Below are 17,394 nucleotides of genomic sequence, written 5' to 3' on the forward strand. Positions count from 1 at the left end.
CAGCGTAACAATCACTCATTTTCTCATATCTATCTGCTGACTGGCCTTCCTCCAGTATCGTCATGTATTTAAATAACATCGAAATCTAATTACTTCTTTCCCAAAGTTACTAATGTCGGGAAACTGAGAGCTTCAACCGCTGTGGGCGCCTTCTCCCCTAGTGATCGAAACACCTCATCCAATGCTTCCCACTTCTCATAGCGACGCTGGCCGCCTTCGTCATATGCAGAAACCTCCAAGTCCTTCACTCGTGACCGCGCGACCCAGCCCTCCCGGGAATCTGCCACTGCCACTGTCTCATCTACCCATGTATACTGAGGCCAAGGCTCTTCTCTATAGGCAAAGGCCGTCCATCGTCGCGCAAAGCCGATGCAGACATCGCGCTGTCTCTGGAGAGGTAAGCGCTCCATGAACGTCATGAATTGGTAGACGAGTTCGATGAAATGGTGGCCAAGGACGTTGGAGAAGAAGGAACCGGGGAATGGATTACGCAGTGAAAGAATACAACGATACTGTTTCTTACCACTCTGCCATAGCTCTTTTGATAGGATGTGGCAAGGCACTGTTTGCGTCTCATGTTAGTCTTGCTGAGGCTGATGGGCTTAATGCGAGATTATCTTACAGGAGAACATAACATCACCACATAATGTGCATAACCTGGTCCAGAACAAGTTCTGGTCCATGGTTCTGGATATTTCATATACCTCTAATACTCTCTTGGCATTCTCTGCTCCAAGCGCATTTTCCACGTGTTGGTAAAAGACCTCAGATCGCACACCAAAGAGATTGTGTGCAAACAGATAGCCCTATGCTCTGTCAGAATTGTAATATATAGAAGACACTCAATGTACTGACTTCAAAGACTGTATCGCCCGTAATGATAGCATCTATCCAAGAGCAATCGGATACTATCTGAGCATGATTGAGGTAATTGGGAATAATTGGAAAGAAGCTTTTGTCGGCCAGTGGTGAAAAGGCTGCCTTGTTGATAGACGAGGCTGCCTCGACAATCTTGGCAGTTGGCACAGCTCTGAGCTTCTCGAGGCGCTGAGGATCATCCACACTGATCCCACAGAAACTAAGGAGTGCCTGATATTCTTCTTCCTTGTTTGCAAGGGGCTTGGGACTGATTGCAGATGCAGTTCCGGATTGCAGAATAGCTCGATCGAAGAGGGGGACGTTGGAGCTCAGGTGGAAGGCGAGTGAGGAACTGCCAGCGCTTTCGCCGAATGCGGTGATCCTTTTGATGTCACCGCCAAACCCCGAAATGAACTTTTGGACCCATTGGAAGGCCAGACGTTGGTCGTATAATGCAAAGTTGCAGGGGTCTTCGTTGAGTGACGCGGCTTCGTCGACGAGGTCCTAAAGATTGTCAGAGTGGGCTCCAGTATATGTCAAATATAGGCTGCTACTTGCCTGGCACGCCAGGAATCCCAGGAAATGAAGTCGGTAGCTTGACCCGGTTAGTAATCAGTCATCGTGCAGGTGAAGCAGGAATTTGTGTACTGGATGCTAACTACGATGATGGGTCTCGAGTCCTCGCATGCTTGTGTCACCATTCTTGTTGTATCTGTAAAATCGATATTAAGTCGACACGCCTTGTAGAGCTGGACGGGACAGGAGTTGAGTTACCATTAGGGCCACCATAATGCGCGCCAACTGTAAAGCCTCCACCATGGACGTAGACCATGACCGGTACTTTTTGGGTACTCCTAGACTTCAAAACCGACACTGGCGCTGTGATGGTCAGGTTGAGACAAGAAAACTCATCGTATTCTCGCTTTTCGTCCCCTGGGATTGGACCGCCAAATGGCTCCATGCCTTGTTCGGTTTGAGGACAGGCATGGCCGTATTCCGTGAACGTGCGCTGTTTTGGTGGTAGCTCGCTGATTAATGTGGCGTGTCGGAAACGTGCAGCAACATGGCCATATGGAATGCTACGAAACTGAACAACATGCTCGTTTCGCTTTCTTCCAACGATTGGACCTAGTTGAGGATGTTCAAACTCCTGAGGATGGAAGCCATTAATGATCATCGTGTTAAAGCTGTTTATTAATGACAGACTATTGATTGCTTGCGTCTCAACATATTCAGGCAACATCTACTCTTTTAAATATCCAACAGCCCCAGACGGAGTTCGGAGACCTAAAGTGCGGGCAATGCAGCTCCACTCTGGTCGATCCATATCCATCGGGGGCGCTAGGGGGTCCTTTTTACCTTGTCTACAGTAGTTCCCCACCATCGGGCTACCATGCTTACCGAGGTGAGGGATACCAAGATTCGAGCTTGGTGACTCCCCAAATGTTGTGTGAGCAACGGGACGGAAGGTCCGGGGAAATGGTTGTGTGGCGATAAGCAAGATAAACTCAAAACGACCAGAAGCTTGTTCAATAAACCTCTACACTGTAGTCTTTTCAGAGACTGGAACGTAATTAAACTTAACAGACGGGGAGAGACACTAAGGGGACGAGACGAAACCAACATGTACGAGTAAAACAACCTATTTACATCAAATCCTAGTTCCCCTCATCTCCATTCTCTGCACCTATGGTTCATCATCATCATGCGGAACAAAAGGAGCATAGATAGGCAGCGGCGGCCACTCAGGCCGAGTGTAGGCACGAGAGAAGACATGTCTTCCAGACCCCACGGATTCCGGCTCTCCACCAGGCAGTGTGACTTCTGCCTCTGTATTTCCAGGAATTGTGGCCGACAGATGTATTTCATCGCCCCTCAGTTCCCAACTTACGTCTACCTCACCATAGGGGCTGAGGAATCGAGCGTGACAAGACGTGATTGTTGCTCCTGGCACTGGAGAGATCCTTATTCTCTTCCAACCAGGCTCCAGCGGTTGTATACCGGCAATCGTGGTGTGCATCCAGTTTGCTACAGCTCCCAATGCATAGTGATTGAAGCTTGTCATGTTAGATGAGTTTAGTGTCCCGTCTGGAAGCATACTATCCCATCTTTCCCAGATGGTTGTAGAGCCCATAGTGACCGGGTAGAGCCAAGATGGCGGCTTTTTGTGCATGAGCATTCTATAAAAGAGCTGGTGTTGGTTGATCTTGTTGAGCGCATGCCCGAGAATAGGTGTCCCTGCGAAGCCCGTAGCAATCTTGAAACGCGCGTTGCGTCTAATCAGATGGACAAGACGTGCTGCTGCTGTATCTTGCTGCCTGGGAGTGGGAAAGAGCGAGAAGTTAATGGCTAGTGCTAGGGCTGTCTGAGTGTCTGACACAACTCTTCCTTCGTCAGTGATGTAAATCTGAGCAAAGCGCGCACGCAAGTTGGCTACTTGTTTTGTCCACAGCTCACAATCTTTTTCACGACCCAAGATGCCAGAGATCTGGGCCATGATATCTGTCATATGGATGAGAAAAGCATTCGAAACTAGAATCTCGTCTGTCGGTCCATTGCCCGGGTCATCAGCGGGTGCACCAGGCTCAAGCCAGTCACCAAGTTGAGAGTGATTAGGATCCCACAGAAGGCCATCTTGGTCTCGCTTGACACCCTTTGTTAACCACTCATTCATGTTGTCATAGAGATCTGCAAGAAACGCTGTGTCGCCGGAGGACTGGTAAAGATCCCATGGTACACTGATGAGTGCATCTCCCCAGATGGCAGATGGGATATTTGGACGTCCTTTCCAAATATTGGGAGAGAAAAGCGGCGGGATACCCTTGCCATCTTCGGTCTGCTCAAAAGCCAGGCCTCGAAGCCAAGTTTTGAGGATGCCTCCAGTATCATAGAGATAGGCTGCAGTGGGAGCGAACGCTTGTAGATCCCCGGTCCATCCAAGACGCTCATCTCTTTGAGGACAGTCTGTGGGAACCGAGATGAAATTTCCCCTCATGGACCAAACTACATTCTCATGCAGCTTATTCAACATCTCATCTGAACACTCAAACCATCCAGTTCGGGGCATATCTGTGTGGATGACGACGGCGCGGAAGTTGTTCAGGTCGACCTGATCAAAGTCGTAGCCTGTGATCTGCACGTAGCGAAACCCGTGAAACGTGAAACGAGGCTCATAAACCAGAGGCTGACCCGACAAGATGACTGTGTCGGTACACTTGGCATCTCGAAGTGGCGCAGTGGCACACTCACCATTTTTCAAGACCTCAGCATGTATGAGACGAACAGTATGACCCTTTGGCCCAGTAAGATCACATCGTACCCAGCCAACCAGGTTCTGCCCAAAGTCAAGGATGGTGCTTCCTTGGGGGCTCTGCAATTTCTTTTCCGCGTGGAGGGTTTGTATTCGCCGGACTGGTGGGCTATCAGATGGTACTTGCAAAGTCGAGAGATTGAATTGACCAAGGCGAACGCTCTGCCAGCCCTTGTCCAAGAATGACGGCTCGTTCCATCCAGGGCATTCCAACCTAGAATCGTACAGTTCACCATCGTAGATCTCGGCTTGAAGTAAGGGGCCGTGGCTCCATCTCCAACTTCTGTCTGTTCCGACAACCTCTGTGCTTCCATCGCTGTATGTGATCAGAATTTGAGCAAACAAGCCGACCGAAGAGCCCCAGATATTCCTCTCACCACCTGCAAAGCCCAACCTGCCGCAATACCAACCCTCGGCAACCTCCGCGGCGATGACATTCTCTCCTTTCTTTAGCTGTTTTAGGAGATCAAAAGTCTGGTACGGCAGTTGATGGTCATAAGACGTCCACCCAGGCGCAAGCACGTGGTCTCCGATCCTGGTCCCGTTGATGAAGCTCTCGTAGAGACCGTGTGCGGTGATGTATAAACGAGCCTGTTGTGGCGCTTCCTTGAGGTGAAAGTCCTTTCTGAATCTCACTGGTTGAACTGGCTTGGACAAGTCCCGATTGATTGAGGGTTGAATCAAGGTACAGTGCCAGTCGGTGGTTTCGAGTAATCCAACCTCGATCTGCAGGGGAGCTGACCATGACGTCCACGCCGAATCCTCGGACTGGGCCCGAACTTTGAGTGTTACAAGCTCTCGCGATTCTAGTCGTCGGGATGGCCATGGTACATAAAGGGACTGTGAGGATGCGACCGAGAACGTTTCGGTCTTTCTGGGTTGACCACGGTGTAGAGAGACCTCATATGCCCGTTGAGACCACTTTTCTTCCAGGCCTTCAAATGACCAAGAGATGCGAGGCTTCTCCTCGTTGATGACTGCAAATTCCCGGTAATGCTCAACACGTAAGTTAATGACCTTCATGTGAGCCATTATGTCTATGATCGTTGTACTTCCTGATCTGATAGCGGTTGTGCGTCACTTGGCTTGGAGGGGCAGAATTAACTTTTATGGTCTAGGGTAGTGATGACGAACTTGGCGGGGATATGCCCCGACGTTTTGCCATTCGCTGGTAAATACCCCGAGCAATGATCATAGCAAACTCTAAAATACCTCTAGTACTAGTTAGGTTAAGTAAAAACACTTGCGAGGTTGGGCGGGTCTGGTTCGTGGTTATTAAACATGAGCCCCTCAGCTGACCACAGCAGCTACCCGCTCACAAATTGAGACGGGTAACCTTCTCCCAAGGATCAGCCAATGTAACCAAGACTTGCTTACCAACTCAAACGCTATCATCCCGTTGCCGATTAGGTTCAAGGCCATCCATGACTTCTCCACCCACTCGGTCATGGTGGTCCTCATCGGTTGAATCTACACTAACATGGCCGAGCCTTCGCCCCTACCACCTCTTGAAGGCGCCTCTGACCTCGGTTATTGACATGAACGACGACTTTGAAGCTGTAAGGCTGAATGCGGATCCTCACTATGCTTCGGTTCGTCTGCCAGTTCATCTCCCCCCTCCCAATGGGGCACTTGATGATCGAGCCGAAATGACGCAGCTCATCGAACGATTCGTCAAGTACATTCACGCTAAGCAGCCCCTGGTCGACCTCGGGGTTCTCTACAGTCAGATCTCCGTGGTAGAGGAGGAAGGGCTTGGCTGGGATGCACCTACATGTCTGCTGGTAGCTACTGCAATCCCCAAGTGCCTTAATAGTTGTGAGACGTTCAATTTTAGCTGACTATCAGAATAGTTAATGGCTTGTGCCCTAGGGAGTATCTGCATGCCATATGACCACAGAAAGTTAGAGGAGTACTCAGAGGCGTCAATAGATCCGGAACAGTACCTGCGCAGCCGCGAGTACTTCGATGCCGGCCTCAAAAGACTTGGTTTCATTATGGGCCATGCGAGCATTGTCGGTGCACAGTGTTTCTTCCTGACTGCTGGGTACTACGTAACGACATTCAAACCGCTCGCCTCATGGAGATGCTTGAACAACGCGAGTATCATGTGCAAAGATGTATTGACCAAGAGCCTAGGCGGGTCAGCCATGATTCAGGCGGCTTTAGGGAACACGAAGAAGAAGCCAGATAATGCACATCGTAAACTCTTCTGGAGTTGTCTCAAGACAGAGAGGTTTGAGCCCATTCTTGAATGCCCCCCCACCGAGCCTCCCATGCTGATGATCGCTTGAATAGAGAAGTCGCCTCTGAACTGGGGCTTGAAATTGCAAACGCTCAGCTGATTCAGTATGAGAACATGTCATCCCTTCTACCAGACCTAGAACCTTCATGGTCATCCCCTCCCGGCATAGGTGGCAGTTCTGATTCATCGGCCGCACAACACGAGCAGAGCTGGATGTACTACTTGACAGACATCTCGCTTCGGAAGCTGGAAATCCGAATCGAATCATTTTTCGCCACTCAACAGGCAGAGCAACACCAACCAGTCAACGTGGACCGCGAGTCATTCTACCGAGACATTCTCAACACCCTGGCAGATCTAGATAACCAGATCATGGTACATTTCGTTAACCTTCCGGATTCTATCACCATTGAGACAGACGAGTCCGGCCATTCCCCCGACGACCTGCGAGAATATTTGAGGCTCCGATTGATCATCATTCGCCACACACTGAGCAGGCCTGCCCTCCACTTCATTCTTCATCGAGACCTCGACGGACTATCCATGTCGCTACAAGCTCAGGCCAACGAGCTTGCAAATAGAGCTCTCCGGATCGATAGATACCTTGTAACCCATGGACTTACTACACATCGCCACCCCGGGACCTGGCTCGGTATTCGTTACTGCGCATGTGCGGCGTTAGAGATCATAGCCACATCAAAGAGTGGTATACCGGGTCTAGACTGTCTTCCAGTCTGGGAGCCCGGCATGCAGAAGTTGAAGATTGCACTTGCGTATTGGGGTGCTGAGAGTGCGGATGCCAGGATGTATCTTGAGTGGATTGTGCGCTTGGAATCACCACCGCTAGAAACTGGTTGTGAGACTGGTATTTCAGCCATGGATGCTGATTGAAGGCGCGGAGAAAATCTAATCATTCCATATCAAATTGGCTGAGCAAATATCCGCACTTCCATGTATTGGTCCCTTCGTCGTGTGATAGTAGCATTCTCGTGTGACCAGCAACCAAGTAACGCCAGTCTGCAGGCAGCTTCAGTGAGTGGCAATGGGCAAAATCCATCTCCCCACAGGCTGCTTTTGTTTTGGCGCAGTATACTGCAAGGAGTGTCAGGCAACCTACGTACGAAAAACGGTACGAGAACTCTGCTTCAGGATTGTGGCAGGTTGGATTGCTGGATGCGGCACTACGGCTCGACAGAGACTCTCTACCTTGCCACTCCTTGAGATGTGAGGTCATTACCTCAGCTGTCAGCGAGAGACACTCATCCGCAAGGCTTGCTATCTCTTGCAAGATGCGTTGGGGTGACTGGACAGGTGGAGGATTGGCGTCGGAATCCAACTTCTGTAGGAGGGGAGGCGAAAGGTGCAGGTTCAAGCACAAATAAACGCGCAGTAAGCGCACCGTGAGCTCTTTTTTCTGCATCCTTACATCTTCAAATATCGGCTCACCGAATGAATGACTAAGCGCAGTCGAGCTTGAAGCTTCCCCGCAGATGATGCTCCTTGGGTCTGTGAGTTGGTTGAGACGCCATCGCAAATCTTTTGCTTGGCCATGCAACGAATACAGGTCAAGCCAGCTGGAGATTGTTGATATGGAAGCCAGGAGTTTGTTGATGTCTTTTCGAATTGGGTGCAACTGCTGTGGATTGTTTGTGAGCTCGAAAGATAAGCCTCCAGCCAAGTCTTCCGTGTGAAGACTGATCGCAGCAGGAAGATTGGGGCTTTCATTTAGTGAAAAGGTTTCGTTAGTAGGTTCCTTTCGGCCGTTGTATGGGGAAAGCTCCAACTCAAAATTCAAACGTCTGTAACAGATAGGTCAGTCTCATGACTGTTCATCATGATGCAGTGGGTAACGGAATTGGAGACCTACTCGAGCAGGTCGGCACAGAGGACATGAATGAATCGTGCCAGATGCCTCTCAATATCCGGTAAGCTTGGAAATGTCATATCCCTCATACTCTCAATAGCACGATAAAACATGTTGCGAGCCCTTCGTGGCGCGAAGTTCAGCAGATGCCAGAACCCAGCTAGGCACAGACATTGGGCGGAGAGCAGACCCGCAGGCTCGTCAAGGGCCCAGCCGAGTCTCCGCTTTGCCATAGTCCAATACTGATACGCAGGCCGGCGCGAGTTAGGCATACATGAGCCTGAGACAGTAGATGCTGGACTCATGGAGGTGGTTTGAGGCGTCAAGGCATCGTGATCAGAGCAGTCGCATAAGGATGCGATAGCACAAGCCAGAAAGACGAGACATGTTTCAGCACTCCAATCTCCGTCGCTCTCTGCTACATTGCGGACGCAGCGAGTAAACCAAGGTCTGCTGATGATGGGATACCGAGCCAGGAACTGAGTCTCGAAGCGCTGCTGCAGAGCTCGGAGTTTGGCAGAAGACGTATCGGCACTAGCCTTGGAACTGGTGGACCTGTCAGGTTCGTACGGGTCCGTGGCGTTGATTGGGGATTGGGCTGAGCTCGGAAGCTGATCTCGCAAAACATCCCACTGTAAAATGTTCTCGGCGCTCGACATCGGAGCGAAGCATCCCTGGCCTCTATGGGTACGAAGCCAAGTACCGTGTTCGTTATCCGGCAGCGTAACCGAGGTATGGTTGAGCGGCCGATCAGCATTGAATTGGATTGATGCACCGAGAATTTCATCCCTGGCCCTTGATATAGCACCAAGTATCTGATTGCCCCAATCGTCCAATCTAGATGACAAGGAATTGTTAGCTAGTTTTCGGTAAAGCCAACAGGAGGTCCACCCACGGGCTCGTCTGACTGTTCTGGCCTCGGATGCAAGATTGGCGACGGCGCTGGCACCAAGAGCAGGTGGGAAAGCCGACGCAGCGAGTCTTCCTGAGTCTGCAAGCCTCACACGCAAGTCCCGTACGGGAACTACTACCAGGCGGTGGGAGCTCATCACCTGACGAGACCATGCTATTGGCTGACTTGGTACGCTTTGAGGCTCGTTCTTCTGCCATTGTCAAGTACCGCTCGGCGGAAAATGTAGCGAAACTAGTTTGGATGATGTAGAGAAAAAGAAGGGGGGTAGTGGAATTATCGGGGACGAGCCCCGACATTTATGGGCAGTCCTAATTCCTTCTGGGCTAGACCAACCCCCCCGGACCCCAGACCCCGCAACCAGGGGCTTCGATTGCGTCTAGCGGAAAGTCAAACCCCGCATTCTGTAACAATAACAACTGATTTTCCAATTGACTTGGCGCAGAGACGGTTTGCAACCCAATTTCTACATACAACTTCCGAATAATATAAATCACCATGAAATTACTTGGTTTTTTCAGTCACTCCAGATCCAATAGCCAAGCACCCATCACCAACAACTAACACAATGGAGCACGACACCAAGCCCAGCGTCGAGATGGTAGAGAGCAAGAAGGGGGACGTCTCCTTGGCTATCAACCAGCACGATGCCACCTCCCTCACTTTGCTACAGTCCCTCAAACAGAACTACAAGTCTGTTATCTTCAGCATCCTCATGGCAACAGGCCCCATGGCCTTTGGCTTCGATATTATCATTGTTGGTGTCGTCACAGCCTTCCCGGCCTTTCTGTAGGTTCCACCAATACGATGCATCCCAGCGGCAGTAGAACTATTCTAATTCGTCAAAACAGGCAGAGATTCGGCGAGCTTCAAGATGGAATGCCTATTCTGCCATCTATCTGGCTGTCTCTGTGGAATGCTTCGATGCAGATTGGTTTTATGATTGGTTCCGTCATTGTCGGCTGGGTCGCTGATCGATTCGGCCGAAAGATTTCTATGATGACCGGATCTATCATCACCGCGGCCGGTATTGCGGTGGTATATACATGCGACTTGAGCGACTCCATGGGCCATCGTCGCGGTACATTCCTGGCCGGCAAGATTGTTATTGGCATGGGCCTGAGCATGATGGCTACCACCTGCATGACATACAACTCTGAAATCGTCCCTGTCAAGCTACGAGGTTTTGCCCTCTCTTTGTTCCAGTTTCAGCTCGTCTTTGGCCAGCTGATCGCCGCCGTCGTTGCTGGTAGCCAGATTCCTGACGGCTTTCAAAGAATGTCCTATCGCATCTGCTTCGCCACCCAGTGGGCCCTCGCTGGCACGGCCTTCATCTCGGCCCTGATTGTCCCCGAGTCTCCGGCATGGCTCCTCCGAAAGAATGACGAGGCCGGCGCCCGCAAGTCTTTTGGCTGGCTATACAAGCCTTTCCAGGTCGAGGCTGCCATGGTCGCCCTCCAGTCAACCCTCGAGCACGAGAGACAAGAGCAGGCTGACACAGCCGACGTCACCTGGTCAGAATGTTTCAAGGGCCCGAACTTTCGCCGGATGCGCATCATCATCTTCGCCAGCATTGTTCAGCAGTTCCATGGTACCACCTTTGTCGCCAACGGTACCTACTTCATGATTATCGCCGGCCTTTCCCCAGAGAAGTCTATCATGGTCCTTGAGATCGCCTCTGGTCTGTCCCTGGCTGCTATTATGATTTCCTGGTTCCTCGTCGACAATCTAGGCCGCAGGCGTACCATAATGGGCTGCACAGCACTCCTGGCAGCAACCTGGCTCTCTGTTGGTATCGCTGGCTTTTTCTCAACTCAAGCTGCACTGTGGTATATGGGTGTTATGATCAACCTCGTGATGGTCTTTTTCAACATTGGTTCCGGACCAGTCATTCCCATCATTGCTTCTGAAACCTCTTCTGTCCGACTCCGTGCCAAGGCGAACGCCGTCGGTTTCATCTGCAACAGCTTCATGTCCTGGGTTTTCAACTTTTGTGTCCCTTACATCTTTAACTCGGACGAGGGAAATCTAGGTGGCAAGACTGGTCTTATTTTTGCTGCTCTGTCTGTCATTGCCTGGGTGGTCTTCTGGTTCGATCTGCCTGAGATGAAGAACCGCACCTACCTGGAGCTGGATGAGATGTTTGAGAACAAGGTCAAGACTCGCCAATTCCGCAAATACCAGTGCCAGGGTTCTATTTAAGAAAGCTATTCCGAATTGCGAGTTGAACCCAGGGGGGCTAGCCTTTATCCTATTAAGAGGAGTGCTCTTCCTTGGAGCAGGACGTAATGTGTAGCTCTTGTTTTCGTATAACTAATTAGTTGTTATCTTAATAAGACTATATATACTATAAAACAGTATCTTATTTAATATTTCTCTCTATTTATAAATAACTAGACTTTAGCTTTCCCTATAATATTAAAAAAATAGTATTTATCAAATATTATATAACTCTTCTTAATACTTCTTCCTTACTGCATCTTGCATTAAGCTTAATATTTAGCTTAGCATCTTACTTGTTTTTTCAATAAATTTTTAAGCACTATATGCCATAAACATGGGATAGTGTACCAAAACGATTTCAGGCTTATTACTATAAGTATCTGGTGAAATTTACATACTATCTCGGGTTTAGAGCGGAAGACTTAGGCATGGGTAAGATGATAGCACGATACTGCAAGCTACAGATCAAACTATCACTTTAGTAAGATGAAGGTAGATGAGGTAATGTGCCTGGGTACTTACTGCCGCTAATAGTTGGGGTGGGAAACTCTATAGCATGGTTTTTGTGCCCCAGTTGTCGTGTTCCGAGCCAAGAGATAATGAGGGGGGACCTGGGTCCACAGAAGTGTGGGGGAATCGGGGCTGTTCCCCGATTGTTAATCGTCCTTCGGTTTTGTTCATGGATGATTTCTCCCAGAGTTCTACCGACGTGCCAACTCATATGACTTGTCTTTGACTCAGATCTCAAGATACTAACCCATTCCGGGCCGGGTATCCCGACCTCGGTCTGATCCGTCATCTTGTGATCAGACCCTTCGGTACATCTTGATACGAAATACATCAAGCCTAGACTTTACTGGTGGAGACTTCGGTAACTTGATCAAGTTTCTATGCGAATAGAGTTATTTATTAGCTGGGAGTTTCTACGCCTTTATCAATGCCCTCTGCTTGTGTACAAATTGCTATTCTTGAGTTTTGGCCACGTCCGAAGCCATCCCCAGTATGACTGTCGATTTTGAGACCTCGTGGATTTGGCACCCACATTGGAACGAGAAGCCAGAATCGTCCTCTGCGGGTGAATTTGTCTATTTCCGCAAGTCCATCGACTTAGAAAATATTCCTCACGGCCCTGTAAAAATTGCTATTACAGCCGATACCAGATACAAGCTCTATATTAACAAGTCGGTGGTTCATACTGGTCCTGTTAAAGGAGACGATCAGACATGGTTCTACGACGTCCTAGACATTCAACCATATCTCGTCGCTGGCCGTAACAATATTATTGTTCATGTTCTTCGGTTCTATCACGGATCACAAAATGCCTCGAGCTTTCCCAGGACCCCATTTCCAGGTTTACACATTAGGCACGACTCAACTGAAGGCGACCTGGAGCAGCGAGCATTGGACATTCAGACGGATGAGACATGGGAGACGGCTCTTGATACCTGCAGAGCTCTCCCCGTCAGTGGGAATTTTGATTTCTTCCTCCATATCTTTGAAAGGGTTGACCAGCGGGAATCCCATGCGCTTACTTGGGTTGCGGCAAAGCCATATCGGTTCATGGTCAATTGGGGTCTCTCTATGCCCTGGAATCTGCATCCTCGGATGATTCCATTCCCTCGACTAGAGCAACTTCATCCCATAGCGATCTATAATATCAGAAGTACACAGCCCCGGGAGACCTGGGAACGTCTTCTTGACCCGACCCTGCAGCATGAGACAGGCATTGTCCTGACCAAAGGCACTGTACATCGTGTCGAACTCGAGATGCCTTACCACATAACAGCCTATGTCGACTTCCGTTTCGCCAGGCCGTCAACTGGTGGTAGCAAGCTGGAAATCACTTGGTCTGAAGGTTATGAGGAGCAGCCTACTAGGCTACCTTTTGAGCGAAAGAAAGGAGACAGATCCGACACTTCAAAGTCCATTGTAGGGCCGAAAGACCAGTATATCTTCGGGGGAACCCAGTTGGATCAAGCTTTGGTTGACTATGGCATTGCAGAAGCCAATGATGAAACTTTCAGTCCTTTTCACTTCCGAACATTTCGATACCTTGCCATGGATATTGAAGTTGCTCAAGATTCGGACCTGCTTCTTAATGGGATACACATTGTTAAAACAAACTACCCTCTGAAAGTGTTGGCCACATTCCCTACAGTCGAGATTGAGAATGAAAGCCCATCATGGTTCCACAAGCTCTGGGAGGTGAGCTTACGCACATTGGAGAACTGTATGCACGACTGCTATGAGGACTGCCCATTTTACGAGCAACTTCAGTACGCCATGGATACAAGAAGCTCAGCACTCTTCACCTATGTGATCTCCCGAGATGATCGACTCGCACGCCAAGCAATCTTACAATTCTACAACTCTTTTCAGCCCAAAGTAGGGTTGACAGCAAGCCGTGCTCCTTGCCACCATCTGCAGATTATTTCCCATTTCTCTCTTTTCTGGGTATGTATGGTAACAGACCATTACGAGCAGTTTGGTGATAGGGAATTTGCAGCTAGCTTCCTACCCATCGTTGATGCCATTCTATACACCTTCGGCAGTCGTCTTGACCGAGAAACTGGCCTCCTTCGCGTTTCTCAATTGGCTGGCGACTGGGAATTTGTTGACTGGAGTGATTCATATAAGCCATTCGGAGTCCCACCCGCCGCAAAGGATACTGGTTACCTGACCTACACGAATCAGTTGTTCGCATATACTCTACAGAGGCTCAGTTCGCTCGAATCGTGTCTGGGCAAGCCATCACGCGCAGATGAACACAAACATCAGGCTGAGTTGATCGTACAAGCCGTCAGAAACCACTGCTTCGACGGTACCCATTTCACGGATGGTCTCGCTACATTGGCAAACCACACCCATTATAGCGAACATTGTCAAATTTGGGCAGTTCTCTGTGGCGCGGTAACTGGCAAAGACGCCTTTGATCTTTTGAATCGCTCTCTTGCTCTACAAGCCAAAGTGGAAGGAGAGCGTGCGCACAAGTTCACACAGGTATCTATAGCAATGGCGTTCTATAGTCTGAGGGCTTTATCCTTTGTTGGCGATGAGGCATACGAAGCCCAATTCTTCAGTTTCTGGGCACCCTGGCGAAAGCAGCTTGAACTCCACATGACAACTTGGGTGGAAGACTACATCACGCAAAGATCGGATTGTCACGCATGGGGCAGCCTTCCTCTATACGAGTATACCGCCGAGGTTGCGGGGTTCAAACTCGCCATGATCAACGGCGAGAGGGTGCTTATCTTCAAGCCGCGAGTGGGCCTTTTTAAGGCTTTCGAGGCCAAAGTTCCAGTAAGTGGTACCTGGCAACAGCCAATACTGGCTCACGTTTCCTGGCAGAAGGACCAGAATAATGAGGTTGTTCTGACTTTGTCATGGGAGAGTGAGGGTGAAGATAAGCAGGAAGGACAGCAGCTCCCTGTCCATATAATCCTACCTAATAGGCAGGACGAAGTTCTGAAAACATTGAGCAACAAGCAATGGAATTTGAGCTTAGGTAGTAAGCAGTGACTCAAGTAGCAGACTGGCATGATATTTTTTTTATTATTGCATAACATCATGTTAACATTCCCGAACTACATGTCTGCCTATTTGCTGGACTTCTCTGCTACGTGTGCTCCCTTGTCTTCCTTGACTACTTCAGTAAAGCTTGGGGGTGCGTCATCTTCATCCGGGGGCTGGATCCACGACTCGTTTCTTTGCAATTGAGACGGACCTGGTGCACCATCAGATGCAGCTTCAGTTTCGGCCCTTTGAACTGAATCCTTTTCACCCAGCCGCCTTCGCTCGTCACTTGGCATCAAAATCTTTAAGGCCACTGTCCCCAACGCGCTGAAGCGCTCTCCTGCTATTTCACCTATGACCTTCCATGTCAGCCTGTGCGAATGACGAATGTTGTATGTGGTAAAAGTCGGGTTGAATTGCACATAGCCACCGCCTGGCCGATGCGGAAAACCAGGCCGTAATTGTCCGAGACGCAAATCAATTATGTCTCCAATATCGAGTGAGGGCCATTCATCTGTACAGGGGATATAGATGTCGTCCTTGATTCTGCTTATCGCACTCTCAACACACAGGTCAATCTCCTCGCGTTTTTCCTTTGTATGGGGATACAGAGTCCCTTCGCAGATGACCTCGGTGCTGCTGACAATTCGAATAGAAACTGATGATAATTTGACCTTCTGTGGGATTTCTTTGATAATTTCGCTTGTCCCATTCAAATCTGGAACGACGCGTAATTTGAACGGTATCGGAGTAGGGTTGTCGAGTTGGATGACAGTTGGCACATCAACAAGGAGATTGTAGACGAATTCCGGTACACTTGAAGTGCTGAAAGACTGCTTCATCTTCTGGGAAAATGATAACTTGACATCTTCCATACCTGGGACAAGACGATAGCTCGACATGGTCTGACGGCTCCGTGAACCTTTAAGCGCAAAGTCCGCTATGGGAGGGTCAGGGCTGAGGTTGATGACATCAAACGGAAGGACAGCTTCAGTCATATTAACATGACCTTGCCCGGTGACCCTCAGGGTAGCTTTCACAAAGTACTCGATAAAACCCTCAGTGTTTCCAAGGGAGCGAAGTGTATAGGTTGATGGTAGAATGTGATCTGTTGCGCCCAGAGGTAAAAAACTCTCGTCTTGGCCCCCGCCCTGCAAGTATCTCGGGTCAACATACTTTGGCAGCGTTATTGCAAACGGCCATGTCTGCTCATCGCCGCCGCTTTCAATATGGAGCGGGCCTTGAAAGATCTTTTGGGAGCAAGCAGGCTCGGAGATGAGATTGAAACGGCCTCGGTAAGTAGATGTGTTATTTGCGCGATGGATAACTATCTTCGATTTGGTTCGCCCTGATAGGGAGATAGTAACTGATGAGTCTGGACTCAGGACAGGACTCTTTCGATAAACATAGCCAATAATTGTGTCACCAGGGGAATATGAATGTAGGTCTCCTTCAAGGCGGACGCCCAGTGCTGGGGACATTGAGGGACCAGTCTGAGGCATTTTGTTGGATATCACAATGACAGCGAGGAGGTGAGATGATGATGGCTGGTCCTGCATTTTATTCTAGCGAGAGAGTGTTCTCAGCCTAGTGGGGCGCAGTTGGCTGCGCCATTGCCTGGATTTGGTACTGACCAAGGCCAAGCACCGTATGTCATCCAATGAGAGATAATGGCAGCACTTGCTAGTACAGATCTTAACCGGAAGGGGCTTAGAGCAAGTGTCTGCCACACGGGATGTGGATAAATCGTCTGCATAAGGCGCATAACTTATGCTAGCATATTGATAAGATATGGAAACAAGCTACCCTACTCTAACGCGAAAACAAGTCTACATGTTTCCAAATGAGAATCAATGTTCGCAGAAATTCCACTCCATCCTCTCAAATCTCGATTCCTCCTCTGCTTTGAATGATGTCCGCTCCTTCATTAGATACAAGCGCAGCTTTTTAGCTTCTTCCAGGTCAATTGGCCAGTCCATGTAGTCAACCACCTTTTCGACCAACTCGGGTGGCATTATGCCACATCCGGAATCCAACCCTGAATAAGTTGTCCACCAGTGCTTCTGCTGCGGCGGTACGTTGGAACTGCTGATGATGAGGATCGCTGGGTCGACAAGGAACAACGCGAGGATCTTTCTATGACCGGGCTTGGTAGGATCGGCGAGTCTGAATTGCGAAACATGATGTTACAAGACATTAGGAAAGAATAGTGCCCTGCCAGCCTTGGTAAGAACAGAACCAATATCCTGGAAGATGCTCCCTCCCAGAGTAATATCAAAAGTTCGCTCAATTGGATCATGCCTGTATTGCTCATAGGAGATCTCGGCAGCCAAGTCTTCCTTATCAGCGCAGGTCCGGAAGTCCAAAGTGCAATCAGTAATATTCTCGCTGTCGTAGTAGTAAAGAGCCGTGCTGACAATATGCTCGTTTAGCAGGCCTTCTGTATGCCACGAACCACCATTGTAGACGGG

General features: G+C 49.4%; 7 protein-coding genes across 7 annotated transcripts; 3 read left to right on the forward strand and 4 right to left on the reverse strand.

Moving 5' to 3' along the window:
• Nucleotides 1-89: 89 nt before the first annotated feature.
• Nucleotides 90-2,035, reverse strand: FOBCDRAFT_195990 (Alpha/Beta hydrolase protein; the record flags this gene model as incomplete). The annotated part of the gene is made up of 5 exons (XM_054703070.1): nt 90-562; nt 623-806; nt 856-1,362; nt 1,518-1,570; nt 1,633-2,035. 5 exons carry the CDS (start codon nt 2,033-2,035, stop codon nt 90-92), a joined length of 1,620 nt encoding a protein of 539 aa, XP_054559045.1.
• Nucleotides 2,036-2,523: 488 nt separating this feature from the next.
• FOBCDRAFT_153685 (bacterial alpha-L-rhamnosidase-domain-containing protein) lies at nt 2,524-5,191 on the reverse strand (the record flags this gene model as incomplete). Its single annotated transcript, XM_031194998.3, has 1 exon — nt 2,524-5,191. One exon carries the CDS (start codon nt 5,189-5,191, stop codon nt 2,546-2,548), a length of 2,646 nt encoding a protein of 881 aa, XP_031029736.3. The 3' UTR covers nt 2,524-2,545.
• A 306-nt stretch (nt 5,192-5,497) lies between these two features.
• FOBCDRAFT_256424 (uncharacterized protein) lies at nt 5,498-7,370 on the forward strand. The gene is made up of 3 exons (XM_059611182.1): nt 5,498-5,952; nt 6,022-6,404; nt 6,467-7,370. The coding sequence occupies exons 1-3, from the start codon at nt 5,593-5,595 to the stop codon at nt 7,302-7,304; spliced, it is 1,581 nt and encodes a 526-aa protein (XP_059463990.1). The 5' UTR covers nt 5,498-5,592; the 3' UTR covers nt 7,305-7,370.
• A 906-nt stretch (nt 7,371-8,276) lies between these two features.
• Nucleotides 8,277-9,387, reverse strand: FOBCDRAFT_268314 (uncharacterized protein; the record flags this gene model as incomplete). The annotated part of the gene is made up of 2 exons (XM_059611411.1): nt 8,277-9,114; nt 9,173-9,387. 2 exons carry the CDS (start codon nt 9,385-9,387, stop codon nt 8,277-8,279), a joined length of 1,053 nt encoding a protein of 350 aa, XP_059463991.1.
• A 368-nt stretch (nt 9,388-9,755) lies between these two features.
• Nucleotides 9,756-11,540, forward strand: FOBCDRAFT_256425 (general substrate transporter; the record flags this gene model as incomplete). The annotated part of the gene is made up of 2 exons (XM_031195003.3): nt 9,756-9,976; nt 10,039-11,540. The coding sequence occupies 2 exons, from the start codon at nt 9,756-9,758 to the stop codon at nt 11,387-11,389; spliced, it is 1,572 nt and encodes a 523-aa protein (XP_031029741.2). The 3' UTR covers nt 11,390-11,540.
• An 872-nt stretch (nt 11,541-12,412) lies between these two features.
• FOBCDRAFT_314928 (Six-hairpin glycosidase-like protein) lies at nt 12,413-14,946 on the forward strand (the record flags this gene model as incomplete). The annotated part of the gene is made up of 1 exon (XM_031195004.3): nt 12,413-14,946. One exon carries the CDS (start codon nt 12,413-12,415, stop codon nt 14,927-14,929), a length of 2,517 nt encoding a protein of 838 aa, XP_031029742.2. The 3' UTR covers nt 14,930-14,946.
• Nucleotides 14,947-14,979: 33 nt separating this feature from the next.
• On the reverse strand, nt 14,980-16,425 carry FOBCDRAFT_247477 (uncharacterized protein; the record flags this gene model as incomplete). Its single annotated transcript, XM_059610799.1, has 2 exons — nt 14,980-16,250; nt 16,350-16,425. The coding sequence occupies 2 exons, from the start codon at nt 16,423-16,425 to the stop codon at nt 15,007-15,009; spliced, it is 1,320 nt and encodes a 439-aa protein (XP_059466654.1). The 3' UTR covers nt 14,980-15,006.
• Nucleotides 16,426-17,394: the final 969 nt, after the last annotated feature.

Source organism: Fusarium oxysporum, chromosome I (assembly GCF_013085055.1).
Source record: "Fusarium oxysporum Fo47 chromosome I, complete sequence".
In the NCBI taxonomy this organism is placed as follows: domain Eukaryota; kingdom Fungi; phylum Ascomycota; class Sordariomycetes; order Hypocreales; family Nectriaceae; genus Fusarium; species Fusarium oxysporum.

Coding starts and splice junctions, on each gene's coding strand:
- FOBCDRAFT_256424 (XM_059611182.1), top strand. CDS start 5,593: ATGACTTCTCCACCCACTCGGTCATGGTGGTCCTCATCGGTTGAATCT. Junction 5,953..6,021: donor ATGCACCTACATGTCTGCTG/GTAGCTACTGCA, acceptor CTATCAGAATAG/TTAATGGCTTGTGCCCTAGG. Junction 6,405..6,466: donor AGTTGTCTCAAGACAGAGAG/GTTTGAGCCCAT, acceptor TCGCTTGAATAG/AGAAGTCGCCTCTGAACTGG.